This window comes from Uranotaenia lowii, chromosome 3 (assembly GCF_029784155.1).
Source record: "Uranotaenia lowii strain MFRU-FL chromosome 3, ASM2978415v1, whole genome shotgun sequence".
Taxonomy (NCBI): Eukaryota; Metazoa; Arthropoda; class Insecta; order Diptera; family Culicidae; genus Uranotaenia; species Uranotaenia lowii.
In genome coordinates, this window is record NC_073693.1 from 23,261,626 (window position 1) to 23,276,263 (window position 14,638).

General features: G+C 40.0%; 2 protein-coding genes and 1 long non-coding RNA gene across 5 annotated transcripts; 2 read left to right on the forward strand and 1 right to left on the reverse strand.

The window, feature by feature from the left end:
• The first annotated feature begins 328 nt into the window (after positions 1-328).
• LOC129753250 (anaphase-promoting complex subunit 15) lies at positions 329-9,493 on the forward strand. The gene is made up of 3 exons (XM_055749048.1): positions 329-502; positions 563-656; positions 8,842-9,493. The coding sequence occupies exons 1-3, from the start codon at positions 383-385 to the stop codon at positions 8,988-8,990; spliced, it is 363 nt and encodes a 120-aa protein (XP_055605023.1). The 5' UTR covers positions 329-382; the 3' UTR covers positions 8,991-9,493.
• Positions 6,837-7,576, forward strand: LOC129753251 (uncharacterized). The gene is made up of 3 exons (XR_008738921.1): positions 6,837-7,086; positions 7,161-7,373; positions 7,437-7,576. It is a non-coding gene; the product is annotated as an uncharacterized LOC129753251 (long non-coding RNA).
• Positions 9,033-14,379, reverse strand: LOC129753249 (serine/arginine-rich splicing factor 3-like). Of its 3 annotated transcripts, none has more exons than XM_055749047.1 (5): positions 14,238-14,370; positions 13,764-14,000; positions 13,608-13,697; positions 11,588-12,954; positions 9,033-9,902 (listed from the first exon to the last, which is right to left on the reverse strand). In XM_055749047.1, the coding sequence occupies exons 2-4, from the start codon at positions 13,970-13,972 to the stop codon at positions 12,441-12,443; spliced, it is 813 nt and encodes a 270-aa protein (XP_055605022.1). In that variant the 5' UTR covers positions 13,973-14,000; positions 14,238-14,370; the 3' UTR covers positions 9,033-9,902; positions 11,588-12,440. The 3 variants fall into 3 exon arrangements, with proteins under 3 accessions (XP_055605022.1, XP_055605021.1, XP_055605020.1); XM_055749046.1 differs by lacking the exon at positions 9,033-9,902 and adding an exon at positions 10,844-11,469 and having other exon boundaries at positions 14,242-14,379; XM_055749045.1 differs by lacking the exon at positions 9,033-9,902 and adding an exon at positions 10,844-11,469.
• Positions 14,380-14,638: the final 259 nt, after the last annotated feature.

A 14,638-nucleotide genomic window follows, 5' to 3' on the forward strand; every position in this document is an offset into this window, starting at 1 on the left:
TAGATTAAGATATGAAGAATCGATTGAAATTCTTGACTAAAATCGATGTTTTTGTCACTGATATCTTTCTTATTATGAGGGCCTCAATTATTCCATGTTTTCCTATCATCAAATTATTCGAACAAAAAAGAACTTCAATTTTTAACGCCTGAATGTAGAATTTGGGATTACGGATGTGGGTATCCGCCTGAATGTCTGTTTACTCTACACGATTCTTTTTTTAGTTTGGCGCGACACCTAGATTTCACATGTTGTTTTAAACTGTCAGACATGTTTCATTTTCCACGCGTTCCTTACTTGGGTCGTCCTCGAAACGGATGCTAGATAAACAAACCGAATCGGACGAAAACCTGTTTTACTATTCGAAAATCAACCGACAACGATGCTTCCGTTTTTCCCGTCCCTGAGGCCGGCGGTGGCCAATAACCTGTGGTTTGCTGCGGATGAATGCTGTGATGAGGATGGAGAGGTTAGCGCCATGGAAACCGAACACCAGGAATGGGTAGGTAGCTACGAATTTTCGGTGATCAATTTGGAGGCTAATCGGTTCCCAAAATTTCAGCTAAACCGGATATCGCAAATTGGTTCCGATCTGGTACCGATAGGGAAAAATGTTAACGAGCACACGGACAACATGGACTCTGAGGATGAAGATGGTATGTTTTAGTTTAAGTCTCAAGCCTATTTAAAAATAAATTGTAATTTATTAACTTATACGTAGCCTATCCGTTACAATGAACTATTAATTCAGGTTAAGGAAAACACTTTCGTAAAAAAAAACTTCAATTAAAAAAAAAATGTAGCAAAGCTATTTCATTCAAACTACACCATTAGGATGTTCGAAATTTCTAGTTTATAGCTTTGTATTGTGAATAAACGCGAGGCAAGAAAATTGACTGAGGTGCTAAAACTAATTTTCAATTATTGGGCGCTGAATCAAAATATGCAATAAGATTTGTTGTTCGTGTTTTCGAGGTAATTTTTGAAAGTAAGTTAAAATTCATTTAATTGCACTGATTCGGCCAAACTGTAAAATATTGAAATTTTCTTTCTGGAATTTACCACTTCGTGGCATTTTTCGCTAGTAAAATATTGCAAATACAGACCCCGTTCGTTTTTGGCGACGCGCTCGTAAATTTTTTGTTGCTAAAATCGAACTATTTTTTGTCACTTTTTTATTTTTAATTTTTATTTCAAATTAATCAAAATTGATGTTAGACATAATATTAGCATTTTTTTTTTATTTGACTCAATTATGTTAGTTTTAAGCAGTAAAACATGGAAAAATTCATGTTTTAAATGCTTAAAACTAATATAATTAGTCGAAATTTAAAAACATTCATGATAATATGACGTTTTACGTTAATTTTCATTAATTTGAAATTTAAATAAAAAAAAAAGTGACAAAAAAAGGGTATTTTTTGGATGTTGCCAAAATGAACGGTTTTGCTCGGATGTTAAATAAATAAATAGAACGGAGTCTGTATTTTGAGAATAACGGTAACTCAACAATCAACTTCCCAAAAGACCGCGAGTTATTTTAACTTAAAAAAAAGGTAAGCTAAAAAAGTTTTCATTTAAGGTACACCGGGGCAAGTGCAAACGGTTTTCACCATAGTTCAACTTTCACATGTCCTAGAAAAATATGTAAATCTTCAAAAATTATCAATTATCGTTCGTTGCATCATTAAAATGGTTCTCAACAAATTCCCGTTGAAAGTGAAAAATTAAAAAATGTTTGTAAAAAGTAACGGCACTTTTGTGAAAAAATTTCTAAATTTGCACTTGCCCCGTTTATGGGGGCAAGTGCAAACGCAATGCTTTTTCCAAACTTATTCAAAGATGCGTCAGTGTATCGTTACTAAAACGAATTTAATACATGTTCCGATATGTTTTATCAACTTTTTTTTATGTATTTGCTGTTTTTCTGCAATATTAATTACTTTTTGGAACCTCAGTTTTGCTGACTGTTGTTTGAAGCAAAAGACTTTCATTTGCCAAGGCATTACGGAATTTTGAATATCCGCTTCAGATACAACACTTTGGATACCCTTTCTGACCACTCTAATATAATGCTGAATCATTTTTGAGATGATTTTTTTTAATGTCTGATGTTACATGGCTTAAAGGTGCGTTTGCACTTACCCCGGTAGTGTCGTTTGCACTTGCCCCGCAGTGTGGGTTGACAGGAGTGAATATTCTTTTCACAATTTTCAGGGTATACTGAAAATTTATTATAAATTTTTTGCTTTCACTTGAATATCAGTCCCAAACACTCACCTTTCAACGAAAAATCGGATTTGAATTCCCTTTTTTGTAGCCAAAAAAAGCAAAACAAAAACACTCTTTTCATGTCTAGTACGTACTTGAATTCGTGTGAAATCAAACAGTGCCGTGTTTTTAGTGAATAATTAAAAGAAAGTTTAGTTTATCTATGTCAGATTGTTGGTTTGGACAACAACAACAACTTCTAGAAGAAGAAATATTTTTTAATTTTTTTGTAACAGAGGAAAGTTGATCGTTTGCACTTGCCCCGAGTTTGCACTTGCCCCGGTGTACCTTATTTGTTTTTCCTTGTTCTGTAGAAAAGACGGAAATTTGACAGATTTATTGAACATGTTTTTACCAAAACGAATACCTATTAGATATTTTTAAAGCATAAGTTAACACATTAAGGACCGCCTTCATTTTGCGTAGCATTTACGTAGCCTGGAAATCATTTTTCTATGGAAACACGTAAAACACATCACATCAAAATATATGCTTGTTGTGTTCAAATATGAGCGCGTGGAGAAAAATGACAACATCACCAATTTGTTGCACTCAGTTCAAGCTTCAATGTGGTTCATTAGTTTTAAAAATTCACTTGCACGTTTTTGCAATAAGCGCTCGTGAAGTTGAGTAAAAATAAAACTCAAAGTTGCAATAAGTTGGCTAGGAAACGTCGTAGAATGTTGAAATCTAATGCAAAACGTGTGATTGGAATGCACCAACAAATGTTCAGAACATCTTATTCATGTAAAGCCTCATCTAACTATAGTTAAGATTTAAAAACTAACTTTTGAATAAGTTTCAAAACAAAACCTTTATAACTCTGCTCTGAAAAGAGATAGAGTTTTGATGTATTCAACAAAGTTCCATATTTTCACGTATTCTACAACTTTGTAGTGTAAAGTAAAGCTCTATTTATTGAAATAAAAAAGTTAGAATTTTCAATTTTTTTATAGTGGACTTTGACTAACTTTTGATGCTTTCAAGTTATGAAGCATGTTTGAGGAAGCAAATGTTCTGAAGACACTTAAGAGATAAGATAAAAGACAGAGGCGCTACAAAAAAAGTTCCACTTTTAGCCCTTTTGGGCCACAGTGCGCCGTCCAGTGCTTACTGCCAGGATTGTGGCAAATCTGGCTTACCACGTTCACTGCATACGGAATATCGGGTCTGGTTGCATGAGAAAGGTATAGAACACAACCTACTGCTTCCTTATACGTTATGACAATCCATCATTTTGAACCGATTGAGAACATCTTTAAAGTAGGTTTCTTGATCCAGGGTAATTTCTCCTGCCTCCAAATCGCGATTGATCCAAATTCCGAGACAGTTTTTAGCGATACCCAAATCCTTCATCCGGAATCGATCACACAGGAACCTCTTCAGGTGCTGTTTCGTCCGATCATCGTTGGTAAAGATAAGAAAATCGTCGACGTATATTGTGACGAAAAGCATCTTTACTTCCGTGGCCTGATAATAGAGACATGTATCTTTACTTCCGTGGCCTGATAATAGAGACATGTATCCACCTTCGATTGAGTCAATTCGAATTCTTGTAACGCCTGATCCAGCTGGTTGTTCCAGACCCCACTGGACTGTTTGAGACCATACATCGCCTTGCGGAGTCTGCAAACTTTCCTTCGATTGCCGCCGAAACCTTCAGGTTGCTCCATGAACAGCACCTCGTCCTTCAGCTCGCCTTGCAAAAATGCCGTAACCGCATCCATTTGCTCGATTTGCAGATCGTGTTTCACCGCCATCGCCATCAAGAATCGGATCGTGGAATACCGTACGACTGGAGCGTACACCTCGTCAAAATCGATGCTGGCTCCATGTTTGGTTTTGAACACCCATTTGTTTTTTATCGGCTTCTGCCCTTTCGGTAGATCCTCGAATACCCACGTGTTGTTGGATTCGAGAGCTGCAATTTCCTCACACATCGCCGCAATCCACAGCTCACGGTCCGGCCGACCGAATACCTCTTCGTAGCTCGTAGGATCGTCCAAACATTCGGTCGTCTGTGTTGATGGGGAGACATATAAGTCGAATAAGAAATGTAATCGTTATACTTGCCTGGGTACCTGCGCTCCCGACCGCTGCGCCTCAACTCATGCTCGTTTTCAGCAGGTCTACCAGATTACGGTGGGAGACCGGATGCTACAAAAAAACGATTTCTGCTGACGAGCTTGAAGGTTCTTCCGAAACTTGAGGCACAGTTGCCTCAACGACCGTCACAGCTGGCTCAGGGAAGACAATTTCCAAGAAATTGACCGGTTCATGTCGCTTGTCCTTCAATCCTTCACATCGACCTTCATGGAAAATAACCACATATCGACTTATAACGACGTCTTGAATTTCAGAATTGTGTACCCTGAAGCCTTTGGTATCGTCAGCGTAGCCAAAGAACGAACATCGCTTTGATTTCGGATCCAGCTTCTTTCTTCGTTATTTTGGCTCGTGAACCATCGCAGTCGAACCAAAAACTTTCAACTTGCTCAAATCGGGCTTCGATCCTGCCCAGGCTTCTTCGGGCATTCAGAGCACGTGTCGGGCATCGGTTGATGACATAGGCTGCCGTGTTCACAGCCTCAGCCCAAAACTCCTTCGGTAACTTCGCCTCGTTGAGCATACAGCGAACCTTCCGATAATCGTTCGATTCATTGATTCTCGGCAACTCCATTTTGTTCCGGCGTATACGGGCAGGTCTTTTGATGTCGGATACCTTCACGTTGTAGAATTCGCTTGAAACTTAAGTTCACATATTCGCGGCCATTATCGCTTCTCAACACTTTTAGTTCGAGACCAGTCTGGCGCTCAACCATGGCTTTGAAATTCTGGAACGCTTCAACGGCTTGATTTTTCGTCTCCAAAATGTAAACGAAAAGCTTCCTCGTAGCATCATCGATGAAACTGATGAAATACCTGCATCCTCCTAGCGACGGAATCTCGAATGGACCACACAAATCAGAGTGTACTAGTTCCAAACGCTCTCGTACACTCGTCATGCTAGTCGGAAACGATGCTCTAGCTTGTTTTCCTTCGATGCACTCCATACAACCAGCAAACGATGACCCATTGAGCTGCATTCCCGTTGAAACGTTTTGAAGCAGTTTGAGACTATGCACGTTCAAATGAGTCTTTATGCCAAAGATCTAGATCATTGCATAAAAACGCCTTAGGTGCTTTCCGATTCAGCCGGTATAATCCTCCATCAGCAGTTCCCGAAACAAAAATCTGGCCATTTTTGTTGAGAACCTTGCAGTCGTCTTTTGTGAAAACAACCGTGAAGCCTTTCTCGCAAATTCTTCCAACAGACAACAGGTTTGTCGCCAAATCCGGAACTTCCAGTACGTCGCTCACGTCCGCAGCTCCTTCAAGACAATCCAAATTGACGATGCCTTTCGATTTCGCCAACATGCTGTTGTTGTTTGCGGTGCCAACATTTTAGGAAATTTTCATCTTCGATTGGAAATCTACCTCAGTTTTCGCCATGTGGCAAGTCGCGCCTGAATCGAAATACCACTCGTTCCGATCAGCATCGCCCATCGCAAATGTAGCACACATTGCTCGCTTCCTGTCCTTCTTCATCGCTTTGGCCTTACTAGGACAACTTGCAGCAAAATGAACTGTTTCGCCACATGAGTTGCAAACGCCTTTCTTAACGCTGCCTCGTCGCCTTTTTTGCTCTTTCGAATACAGAGCTCCTTCATCTGCGCCGCTCCGAAGATCTTGCTTCACCTTGACGTCTTTCAATATTTTGCTCCTTACGAAGTCGGACCTCAAGACTTGACCGGACGCTTCTAGTCACATCACCATCGGGGCGTAATATTTTGGCAACCCCATCAGCAGAATTGACGCCAACCATTCGTCGCTCACCGGGAAATTAATTTCCGACAGTTTGTGACTTTTCGAAATTATTGCATCAACGTAGGCCTCAATTTTTGGAAAATTTTCTAGCTTTGACGATACCAGTTGTTGTAGCAACCCAATCCTTCTATAGATACCGTCGTCTTGAAAAGCCGTCTTCAATTTGTCCCATGCTTCTTGCATCCATGACTAAACTTAAGTTGGTCTTCTCCAGGCTCAGACAGATCGTTGACAACGCCCTCATATCCGTCTCTTCGTCCACAATTTCACCTTCCTTGGGCATCACCGCATTCCAGCAACAATCCCGGATCGGGCTCATTTTCATGGAGAATGCCCACGATACGTAGTTGTCTCTGTGTTTCAATTTCTCGATGGCCAAGGTAATGCCTCCTCCGGATCGAACCATTCGCTGCTCACCATGATCGGATCCGCCGCTTCTACTGCCGGGAATCTGACCATTTTCTCTTGGTTCTCCAGAATCCTGACCTTCGGTAAAATCCGCACCACCTGGGTTCCAAACTGGATAGTCCCTTGGATTCATCTTTGAAAATTTTCAAACGACGTGACCTGGGCCCATAACCTATGGGAATTACGCGTGTGATGATTACGTCTTGTAGGTTTGAATAGTAATTATGAACTAAAGTCTACACACTAAAAACGCAATTTTCCTCCTCGGGATATCGACTCTTCGAACCACAGGAAAATGGTTGAATTCATACGAAATTCGAATGAAAACCCTCCTGAATCTCGAAACGCATCATTTCTCCTGAAATCCAGAATGAAATTCTTACGAGTGTACAGATACTCGAACAATCTTCCTGTATCACGGGAGAACTTCAGCTGTCAACTGTTTTCTGACGCGCTTTTTTTTTGTTTATCCTCAGCGATCAGCGATGAAAGTTGAAAGCTCAACAGAAAACTTTAAGAAGAACAGTAAAACAGCTAGCCGTGAGTTGTGTTGTCTAAAAAGAGAACTTTTAAAGCCTCAGTCAATCATTCAATACAATTTTTCTCTTCCAAAGATACACTGGAGACGATAAAGTGCGGCCAGAGTAGTAGTTAAGCTGGGACAACGGAAGTTGCTGAAAGCCTCCTGGGAAGAACCGTTTGTTCCAATGGATTCACCGGCGAAGCTCGACGACAAAAAGTCGAGGAATTATCAGGATTTCAGCTCTAGCACCAGGTTGCTAGAGCTGAACATTCAGAAAACCGCTAGAATCAACAACATTATGGAGGTATGTTTTTAAAAAATATTCATAACTGACTGAAAAAATAACATTCCATCGTTTTTTTTTCAGGAACAATCTGAATTAAACATATATAAGGACCAGCCGCAAGTTGATATTAAAAACCATACATCTCAATAATAAATGAAGTTTTGATTTATAAAGTGTTAAATTTATGAAAACAAACCCCTAATTTTCATGTACACATGAAAGGAAACTGTCTCGAGCGCACAGGAAAATTTCGCAAATTCCTACAAAATACAGGAGAAACCCGTTTCGAATCTACAGGTGATTTTGACAGTGGTTTTCCTGTAGTGTTTTTGTGTCCTGAGATCGTCCTGTAATTTCAGCTGTTGAAAATACAGGACGAAATCGTCCCGACCACAGGAGAAAAGATTAAGTGTGTACGATTGCCTAGATTTATCTTCAGCATATCAGGATTACTTCGACTCCAACAGAAACCTGAAATTGATACTGTGTGCAAATTTTCATCGCAATCCAATGTATAATAACGACGATATTGCAAAAATATTGAAAGGTCAATATGGACGACCCCTTTGCCGGCTCCTTGCACTGAATTTCATACCTGAAATCGATTGCTCGTCCCTCAAAACTCTCGTGTACCATTTTTCATCTGAATCCGATATATAATAACGACAATATCGCATTAACAGTAAAAAGTTAATTTTAATTTGGATAATTTAAATCAATTGTTTGTCTCCAATAACTCCCATGTGCATCGTGTATCCTATTTTTATCAGAATACGATGTATAATTACATCAATATCGCAAAAACAGCGAACATTTAATATGGACGACCCCTTACACAAAATTTGACACCTGAAACCGATTGCTCGTTTTTTCAAAACACTCATGTGCAAATTTTCAACACAATCCGACGAAAAGTAACGTCAATATCGCGAAAAAAATATTAGTCTTGTATGGACGACCTCCTTCAGAAGGGGTCTTCAAAAAATCTGAATATATTTTTCATTATTCCTGGTCCTAATGAGCATCCATGCCAAATTTTAGAACTCTAGCTCTTAAGACGGCTGAGTCTATAGAGGACGAACAAACAAACAAACATACAGAAATTGCTTTTTATAGATAAACCACTGGACCAAATTCTTCAAATTTAGTCACTTTGAGTTACTGAAATTGTTATATTTAATTTCGTAGAATAAATTAAATTATTAGATTCATAACGTTTGAGTTATGCTTCTTAGCGCAACACACTAGCGGCGGGTGAAAAAAAAAGAGATATCTCGTTTTCGGTCCGCAATGTGCTAAAATGCTTTGCAATCTTCACAAACTTTTTGAATGGATAAAAATCTTCAGTATCAATAATTAAAGACTTTCTTTAGTAATTTCAGAAATAATTATAATGGAATCTTTTGAATTTTTTAAACATTGTAGAATTTTTGCTGTGTAATTGGTCTTTTAACCAATTTTTTTTTCGGTCTGATCCTCTTTGCAGCCAACGACGAAAGCGACGACTCGGACAACTCCGACGAAGACGACGAGGACATGGACGATCTCAACAACGCAGCCCGAGGCAACGATCGCCTAATCATGGAACCAGCTTACAACAATACGGACGATGAAATCCAAGCGAACGAACTCTAGAGACTGCCGGTCTGTCATCATTGTGATGATTGAAAAAAAAAGTTGAATTTGTGATTTAGTTTGTTTGTATCTTACTTGTATTTATATATCTCTAACTTGAAAAACTAAAAATACATTTTACGTTTTTGTGTAATAAAAACGAGGCGGGTTTTCCTTCTTTACTTCTTCGCTTAATTGCTCTTTTTTGTTGTATTTTCTTTACAATTAGTTTAGGAGTTCGATGATGATATTAACTGGTTTGATTTGTTTTGTGAGAAAAGAAAAACGTGGGTGGATTCGAAAACTTGCGTGTTTCCTAAATCAAAATGCTATCGGTTAAAGACTATCTTCTGCACATACAGACTCTTCTAACTAATACAAATTGCGAGAGAATTGGAGGTTTAAGTTGAATTTACAGTTTTATTCTGCGGGTTTTTAAGTTTTCAAATTTGAACATAGTTATTTGTAATGGACTTCATAATACCTGTACTTTTGAAAGATAAATTTGTATTCAGCTACAAAAACCAATGAATCAAGGGGTCAAGAAGGGGGGTGTACAACATAAAAGCAAATTGAATTGATTAGAAAAAGAAAGCAAAACGTTTTGCTCAGATTCCATCCTCGATCGTCACAACTCTACCTGTTTGTGTTTGCAGTTAGTTAGCTTCACTTAAAAGTAACTCAAATAATATATATGTAAAGTAGTTATGTTTTACTTAAAGTTTAGTGTCGTCGTCTGCCCGCCGTTTCGGAGGCATTCGACATAGAAAATTTATCAATTCGTCCGAAGTTTTGTTTGCTTTCGCTTGTCCAGTGGTTGTTTCCGGTCCTCTCTAACGGCGTTCCCGGGATCCGCTGCGGCTACGGCGGTCGCGCTCCCGGTCACGGCTCATGCTGCGGGAACGAGTGCGGGAGCGGCGGGGCGAGCGGGACCTAAGTTTTGGTTTTGGCGTTTTTTTTTTATCAAATTGTCGCCCGTATCAATTCGATCGGCGCGGTTAAAAAGAGAGGAAGAAAAAGAAGCAAGAGATGGCATCCGGAGATGTAGGTTAAACTCGTTCTGGCTAGTTGCTGAGAAGTGGTGGTTGTTGTTGTTCTAGTTGTTGATTTTGGGGAGGTTGTTGTTTTTTTTTGATGATGGTTTGTTGTAGATAGTAGTTGTAGCATTGTTGTTGGTTGATAAGGTCGGATGTTGTAATTAATAAAGTTGAACGATGATGTCGTTGGCTTTTTTTTTTGGCAGGGCGCGCTTGTTGAAAGGAAGGGTTGATGCAAGTTCGGCACCACCCCACTGACGGGATTTGTGTGTAGAGATTGAAGCAGAAGTGTAGAGTAGTTGGGATCGTTCCGGATTCCGCTGACAGTATGCTTTGCTCGGGAGGATGGGCGCCATAAGGGAAAAATTGAGATTACTAAGAACAAGTTTGGTTGTAATATTGAAGCTCAAGTCGTATTTTCACAAAATATTTTATCCATGTTTGGAGCAAATTACATCAAAATATGAAACATAATAATTAACAGTCGAATTATTATTGAGCAACTGAAGGTTTTTATCGGTGGAATACTTTAATTTATTTTCCCATAAAAGGTAATCAAATTTTTAACAAATTACCATTTGATAATTGTTCTTGATTTTTTTTTCTGTGAAACTGATGGTACTACAAAAGTGTTGTTACCCATCCTCCTCGTAAGCAAGTAGACAGCCGAGACATGGTTGTTGGGATGACGGTCGTCCAGGAACCATGTCGTCCTAGATATTGATGGTGGTACCGATGATGATGTTTGGGCGGCGGAGACCAGCATAGTTCCGGACATATTTACATACAAGTAGAGCTGATTTTTGGTTTGGTGATTGATGATGAAGATGTTTGTTGGTTGTGATGTATGTGCTGGTTGATGTGTTTTGGTTTTTTTTCTCATACGAGAAAGGATGGATTTCGTGTGTATAGGATGTGGTGCGTTTGATGTGTGTTGTCGATGATCTTGGGGCGACGATGTCCAGCAGCCTTTGGCGTTCATTTCTCCGAACGTTGAGTGAGAGAGTTTGAATAGAAAAGGCTCTCCTTATGACAGTTGATTAGAGGTTGTGAGTAGGACCTTAAAGGCTGTTAAGTCAGCAATAAAACGATGCGTAACTGTTTTTTTTTGCAGGAGCTAATGAGTTTTGTGATGATGGTGAAGATAAATGGAATGTGATCCAGATAAAGGATGTTTAGCACAGATGACGCGGGCGGGATTTGTGGTTGCCTTCCGAGAAGTTGTTACGCGCAGTCTTGTTGCACTGTTGGGATGGTAGTCGTGGGTTTGATGGTGGGATGCGATCGTTGAAGTAGTTCGCGCGATTTTACTTTGTGGATGAAAACGGTGACGATGCAAGTTCTTCGTAGACCGGAAGGAACTTGGGTTAAAAATTGGTTGGGGGAAACAAATACCGGAACCGATGTGAACACAACACAAATAGTAGAGCACAGGTGAGCACAAAACATACCCATCGCACTCACTAGACATGTTTATATTCAAGTTTTGGGATAAGTAACATGGGGCAAGGTAAAAAGTAAAAAAAAAACATAATATTAGCTTAAAATCGGCTTGGTTTGCAGTCACAAAAAACATCCTACCTTTTCCCGTTTGCGCAACAATGTGCCGGCGCGGTTTTGTAGCTGTGTGGAAGATTTTTTGATGGGAAGAGTAGCGGCCTCTGGGGGAAGATGGCTCAAAACTCGGAAAAGCTAGGATGGTGTGCTGGATTGTGGTTGGCAGTTGTGGCTACTAACAGACGGGCGTTGATCGCGGTAGTTTAGTAATGTAGTTTTGTTCTTTTTTCCGCTGGACGAAACGAAGCGCTTGACGGCCCAGGTATAGAGTTGACACTCGCAGGCCAAGATTAATGTTCGACCTGCGATTGTAGTAGCTCGTGTGTTGATTACGCGCAGCTTGGAGGGGACGAAGACGCTTTTGCTACTAGCGGTTACGCACTATTTAGGTTGGATTTCTAGAAGCGGTTGGAGCGCTGATTGATGATACTAGTAACTAGAAGTAGTAGTTGTTGGTGGATGATCGCGCGGCCTTAGCTTGTCGGTCGGTCGAACGAACACAAATTGGGAGGGCTGATGTCATGAAGAAGTTCGTTGGAGATTGCGCGCTCGAAGAGTTGTTTGACGAGAAGAGGTGTGATGATGTTGGTTGTAGGTTTTCGATTGTTGGTTCAAGGAAGAGTAAACCGGGAAGATAGACGAAGCGTTCGTCTACCGTGGTGTTTCTTTTTTTTAGGTGGTGGACAATCGTCGATGGCGGTGGCTTCGATGACCAATAACCATTGGCAAAGCTGCTACCAATCTACCACAGAGTCCGGTAGAGTTTAAGTTTTCTGATGCTAGGAGCCGTTGTTCTTGTATGTGCTAGAGTAGCGGCTCCCGCTCAAGATTATTTTCAGATTCAGGTTCAGCACTTCAATGCCATTTCGGAACCTTTTCAAGTAGGAAGGATGAATTTGTAAAATGTCCGTTGCTGCTGATGAGAGCAAGTGCTTCCGGAAGTGGTGCTTGTTTTCAGCGGCAGCAGCGATGGGCTCGTCGAACGATGCAGCAGCTGTTGGGGAAGTGCTGACGTTGGCGATCTCTGCTGTTGTAGTTCTAGTAGCAGTAGTAGTGGTGGTAGTAGAAGTAGGACTAGATGATGATGTCGCAACAGCGGCTGAAGTAGTTGAAGGGCTTGCGCGACGACGAAAAGCGATACTAAAAGTCTAGAAGAGATCGAAGTTGAGGCTGAACAGGTGGTGGTCTTTTGGTTGGTTGTGGTGATGATGGCTGTATTGGTGGTTGTGGTGGTGGTGGTGGTTTTGGTGGTGGATTTGATGATAGTTGCGCTAGGCTTAATAGTAGAGCTACTGGTAGTAGTAGTAGTAGTAGAACTAGTAGTAGAAAGTTGGTTAGATGAAGTTCTGTGGCGGAAGTTGCTGACGTGAAGTTTCATAGAAGAGCTTGCCCTGAAATTTGGTTGATCATCGAAGGTTACAATGAGTTTTCACAAAGAAGTGTGTGGGGATAAATTATAAATTTCTAATCGACAAGTTAAAGGTAATTTAGCAAAATTAATCAGTATTTTAGACTGCATTATTTACATGCTGTTCAGAATGACCTGTTTCAGAAAACTATGCCAAGAGGTGTTTTCAGATGTTTAGAGCAATTTTGTTGGCTATCTAAATTTATTTAATTAAAATTCGTGATATGTCATGCAATTTCCAGAAATGTGTTGGGAAGTCCCCATAACATGTTTTTAAGAATTATATTCCTGAGCTACGTCTGAGAAATACTACTTTTTTGAAAATATTAGGATTAGGTCTGAACTGTGCTTTGATATCAAATAGAATAAGATAACCCATACTATCTGTAAGAAGTAAACTTGTCCAATAAGATCCAAACAAAATGCTCTAAACATCTGTTTTCGATTTATCTTTAACGATATCAGAAAGAATAACTGATTTTCTCAGAGATTTAGTGTTAGCGGTCATTAAAATATTCGTCAAACAGAACTAAAAAGATCAACATTTTTCCCTGTCAAGTTTTGTCTGAGAATGAAGTTCGGTTTGTTCGAAAAAAACATATCCCTACCAAAGCCATGGCTAACGGCCAAATTTACCTGTATGATCGACGAGGCCGCCGGGTTCGATCGTCACGACGTGACCGTCCAGAGGACATCTCCACCCGGATCCGAGTTCCGCAGCATCTCCTGTATTCGAAACATTCAAATTTTAATTAAATCAAGATTTGATTTAAATTCCCAACTATCACTCACGTTCCGTCCAGGGAGCGAACCGCATCTTCGGCGTCCCGTTTATCTTCGAATTCGACGAAGGCGAAACCCGGAGGATTGCGGGCCACCCAAACGTTACGCAGCGGACCATATTTGCCAAAGGCGCTCTCTATTTCGTGCTTCGAAGCCGACGAACCCAAATTTCCAACGTAGACCTTGCACTGCAGGTCCCATTCTCGGTAGCGTGCCATTATGCTTCGTTGATGCTTCTAGCTTAGCCTGCAAGACAGTTTTGATTACATCACATAAAATACGATTCAGTTTGGGAGCAGAAAAAAAAACTTGTATCGATCCACCCATTCCACCCAACGAGAAACATCAACATCTCGACGCAGATCGGTGCTACGCCACCCATCTCAAAATGGCCGACTGGTGAAAATTTTCGCATTCCGAGAAGTACCAAATTTGAAATGGATTTTTACGCACTAAATTCCCCATTAATCAACTGAACTTTACCTACTTCAAATAACACAGGATGTGGAGATTAGTTTAACACTACTTTTAAATTACTACTTCAAGTTTTTCACTGGATGTTTAATAATTTTCCTTACAGATGAAAACGGCACGCACTTTGCACGGATTGAAGACGAGATATTTTTCATAATCGATGACGTATTGGATCTGGGTTGAATCCTGGGCGAAGGAACAAGCGGAAATCGGAACGAATAAGCCAATTGCAGCGCACTCTAGGTGTCAAATACAAAAACGAAGCTGAAAGGTACACACGGAAAAAACTAGTTGAGCAAAAATTGTATTTCATCAAATCAAAACCGTTGAATCCTAAACAAGATTTCCAAAATGTTTCCAGATGTTATTTTGAATGGTCCAGATTTAATTTAAGAAGATTTATTGACTTC

Bases quoted from the DNA above. Each gene is read 5' to 3' on its own strand.
- LOC129753250 (XM_055749048.1), top strand. From the start codon at position 383: ATGCTTCCGTTTTTCCCGTCCCTGAGGCCGGCGGTGGCCAATAACCTG. The intron at 503-562 runs GTAGGTAGCTAC...CCAAAATTTCAG, and splicing joins AAACCGAACACCAGGAATGG to CTAAACCGGATATCGCAAAT. The intron at 657-8,841 runs GTATGTTTTAGT...TCCTCTTTGCAG, and splicing joins GGACTCTGAGGATGAAGATG to CCAACGACGAAAGCGACGAC.
- LOC129753249 (XM_055749047.1), bottom strand. From the start codon at position 13,972: ATGGCACGCTACCGAGAATGGGACCTGCAGTGCAAGGTCTACGTTGGA. The intron at 13,698-13,763 runs GTGAGTGATAGT...TTTCGAATACAG, and splicing joins GTTCGCTCCCTGGACGGAAC to GAGATGCTGCGGAACTCGGA. The intron at 12,955-13,607 runs GTAAATTTGGCC...ACCAAATTTCAG, and splicing joins CGGCCTCGTCGATCATACAG to GGCAAGCTCTTCTATGAAAC.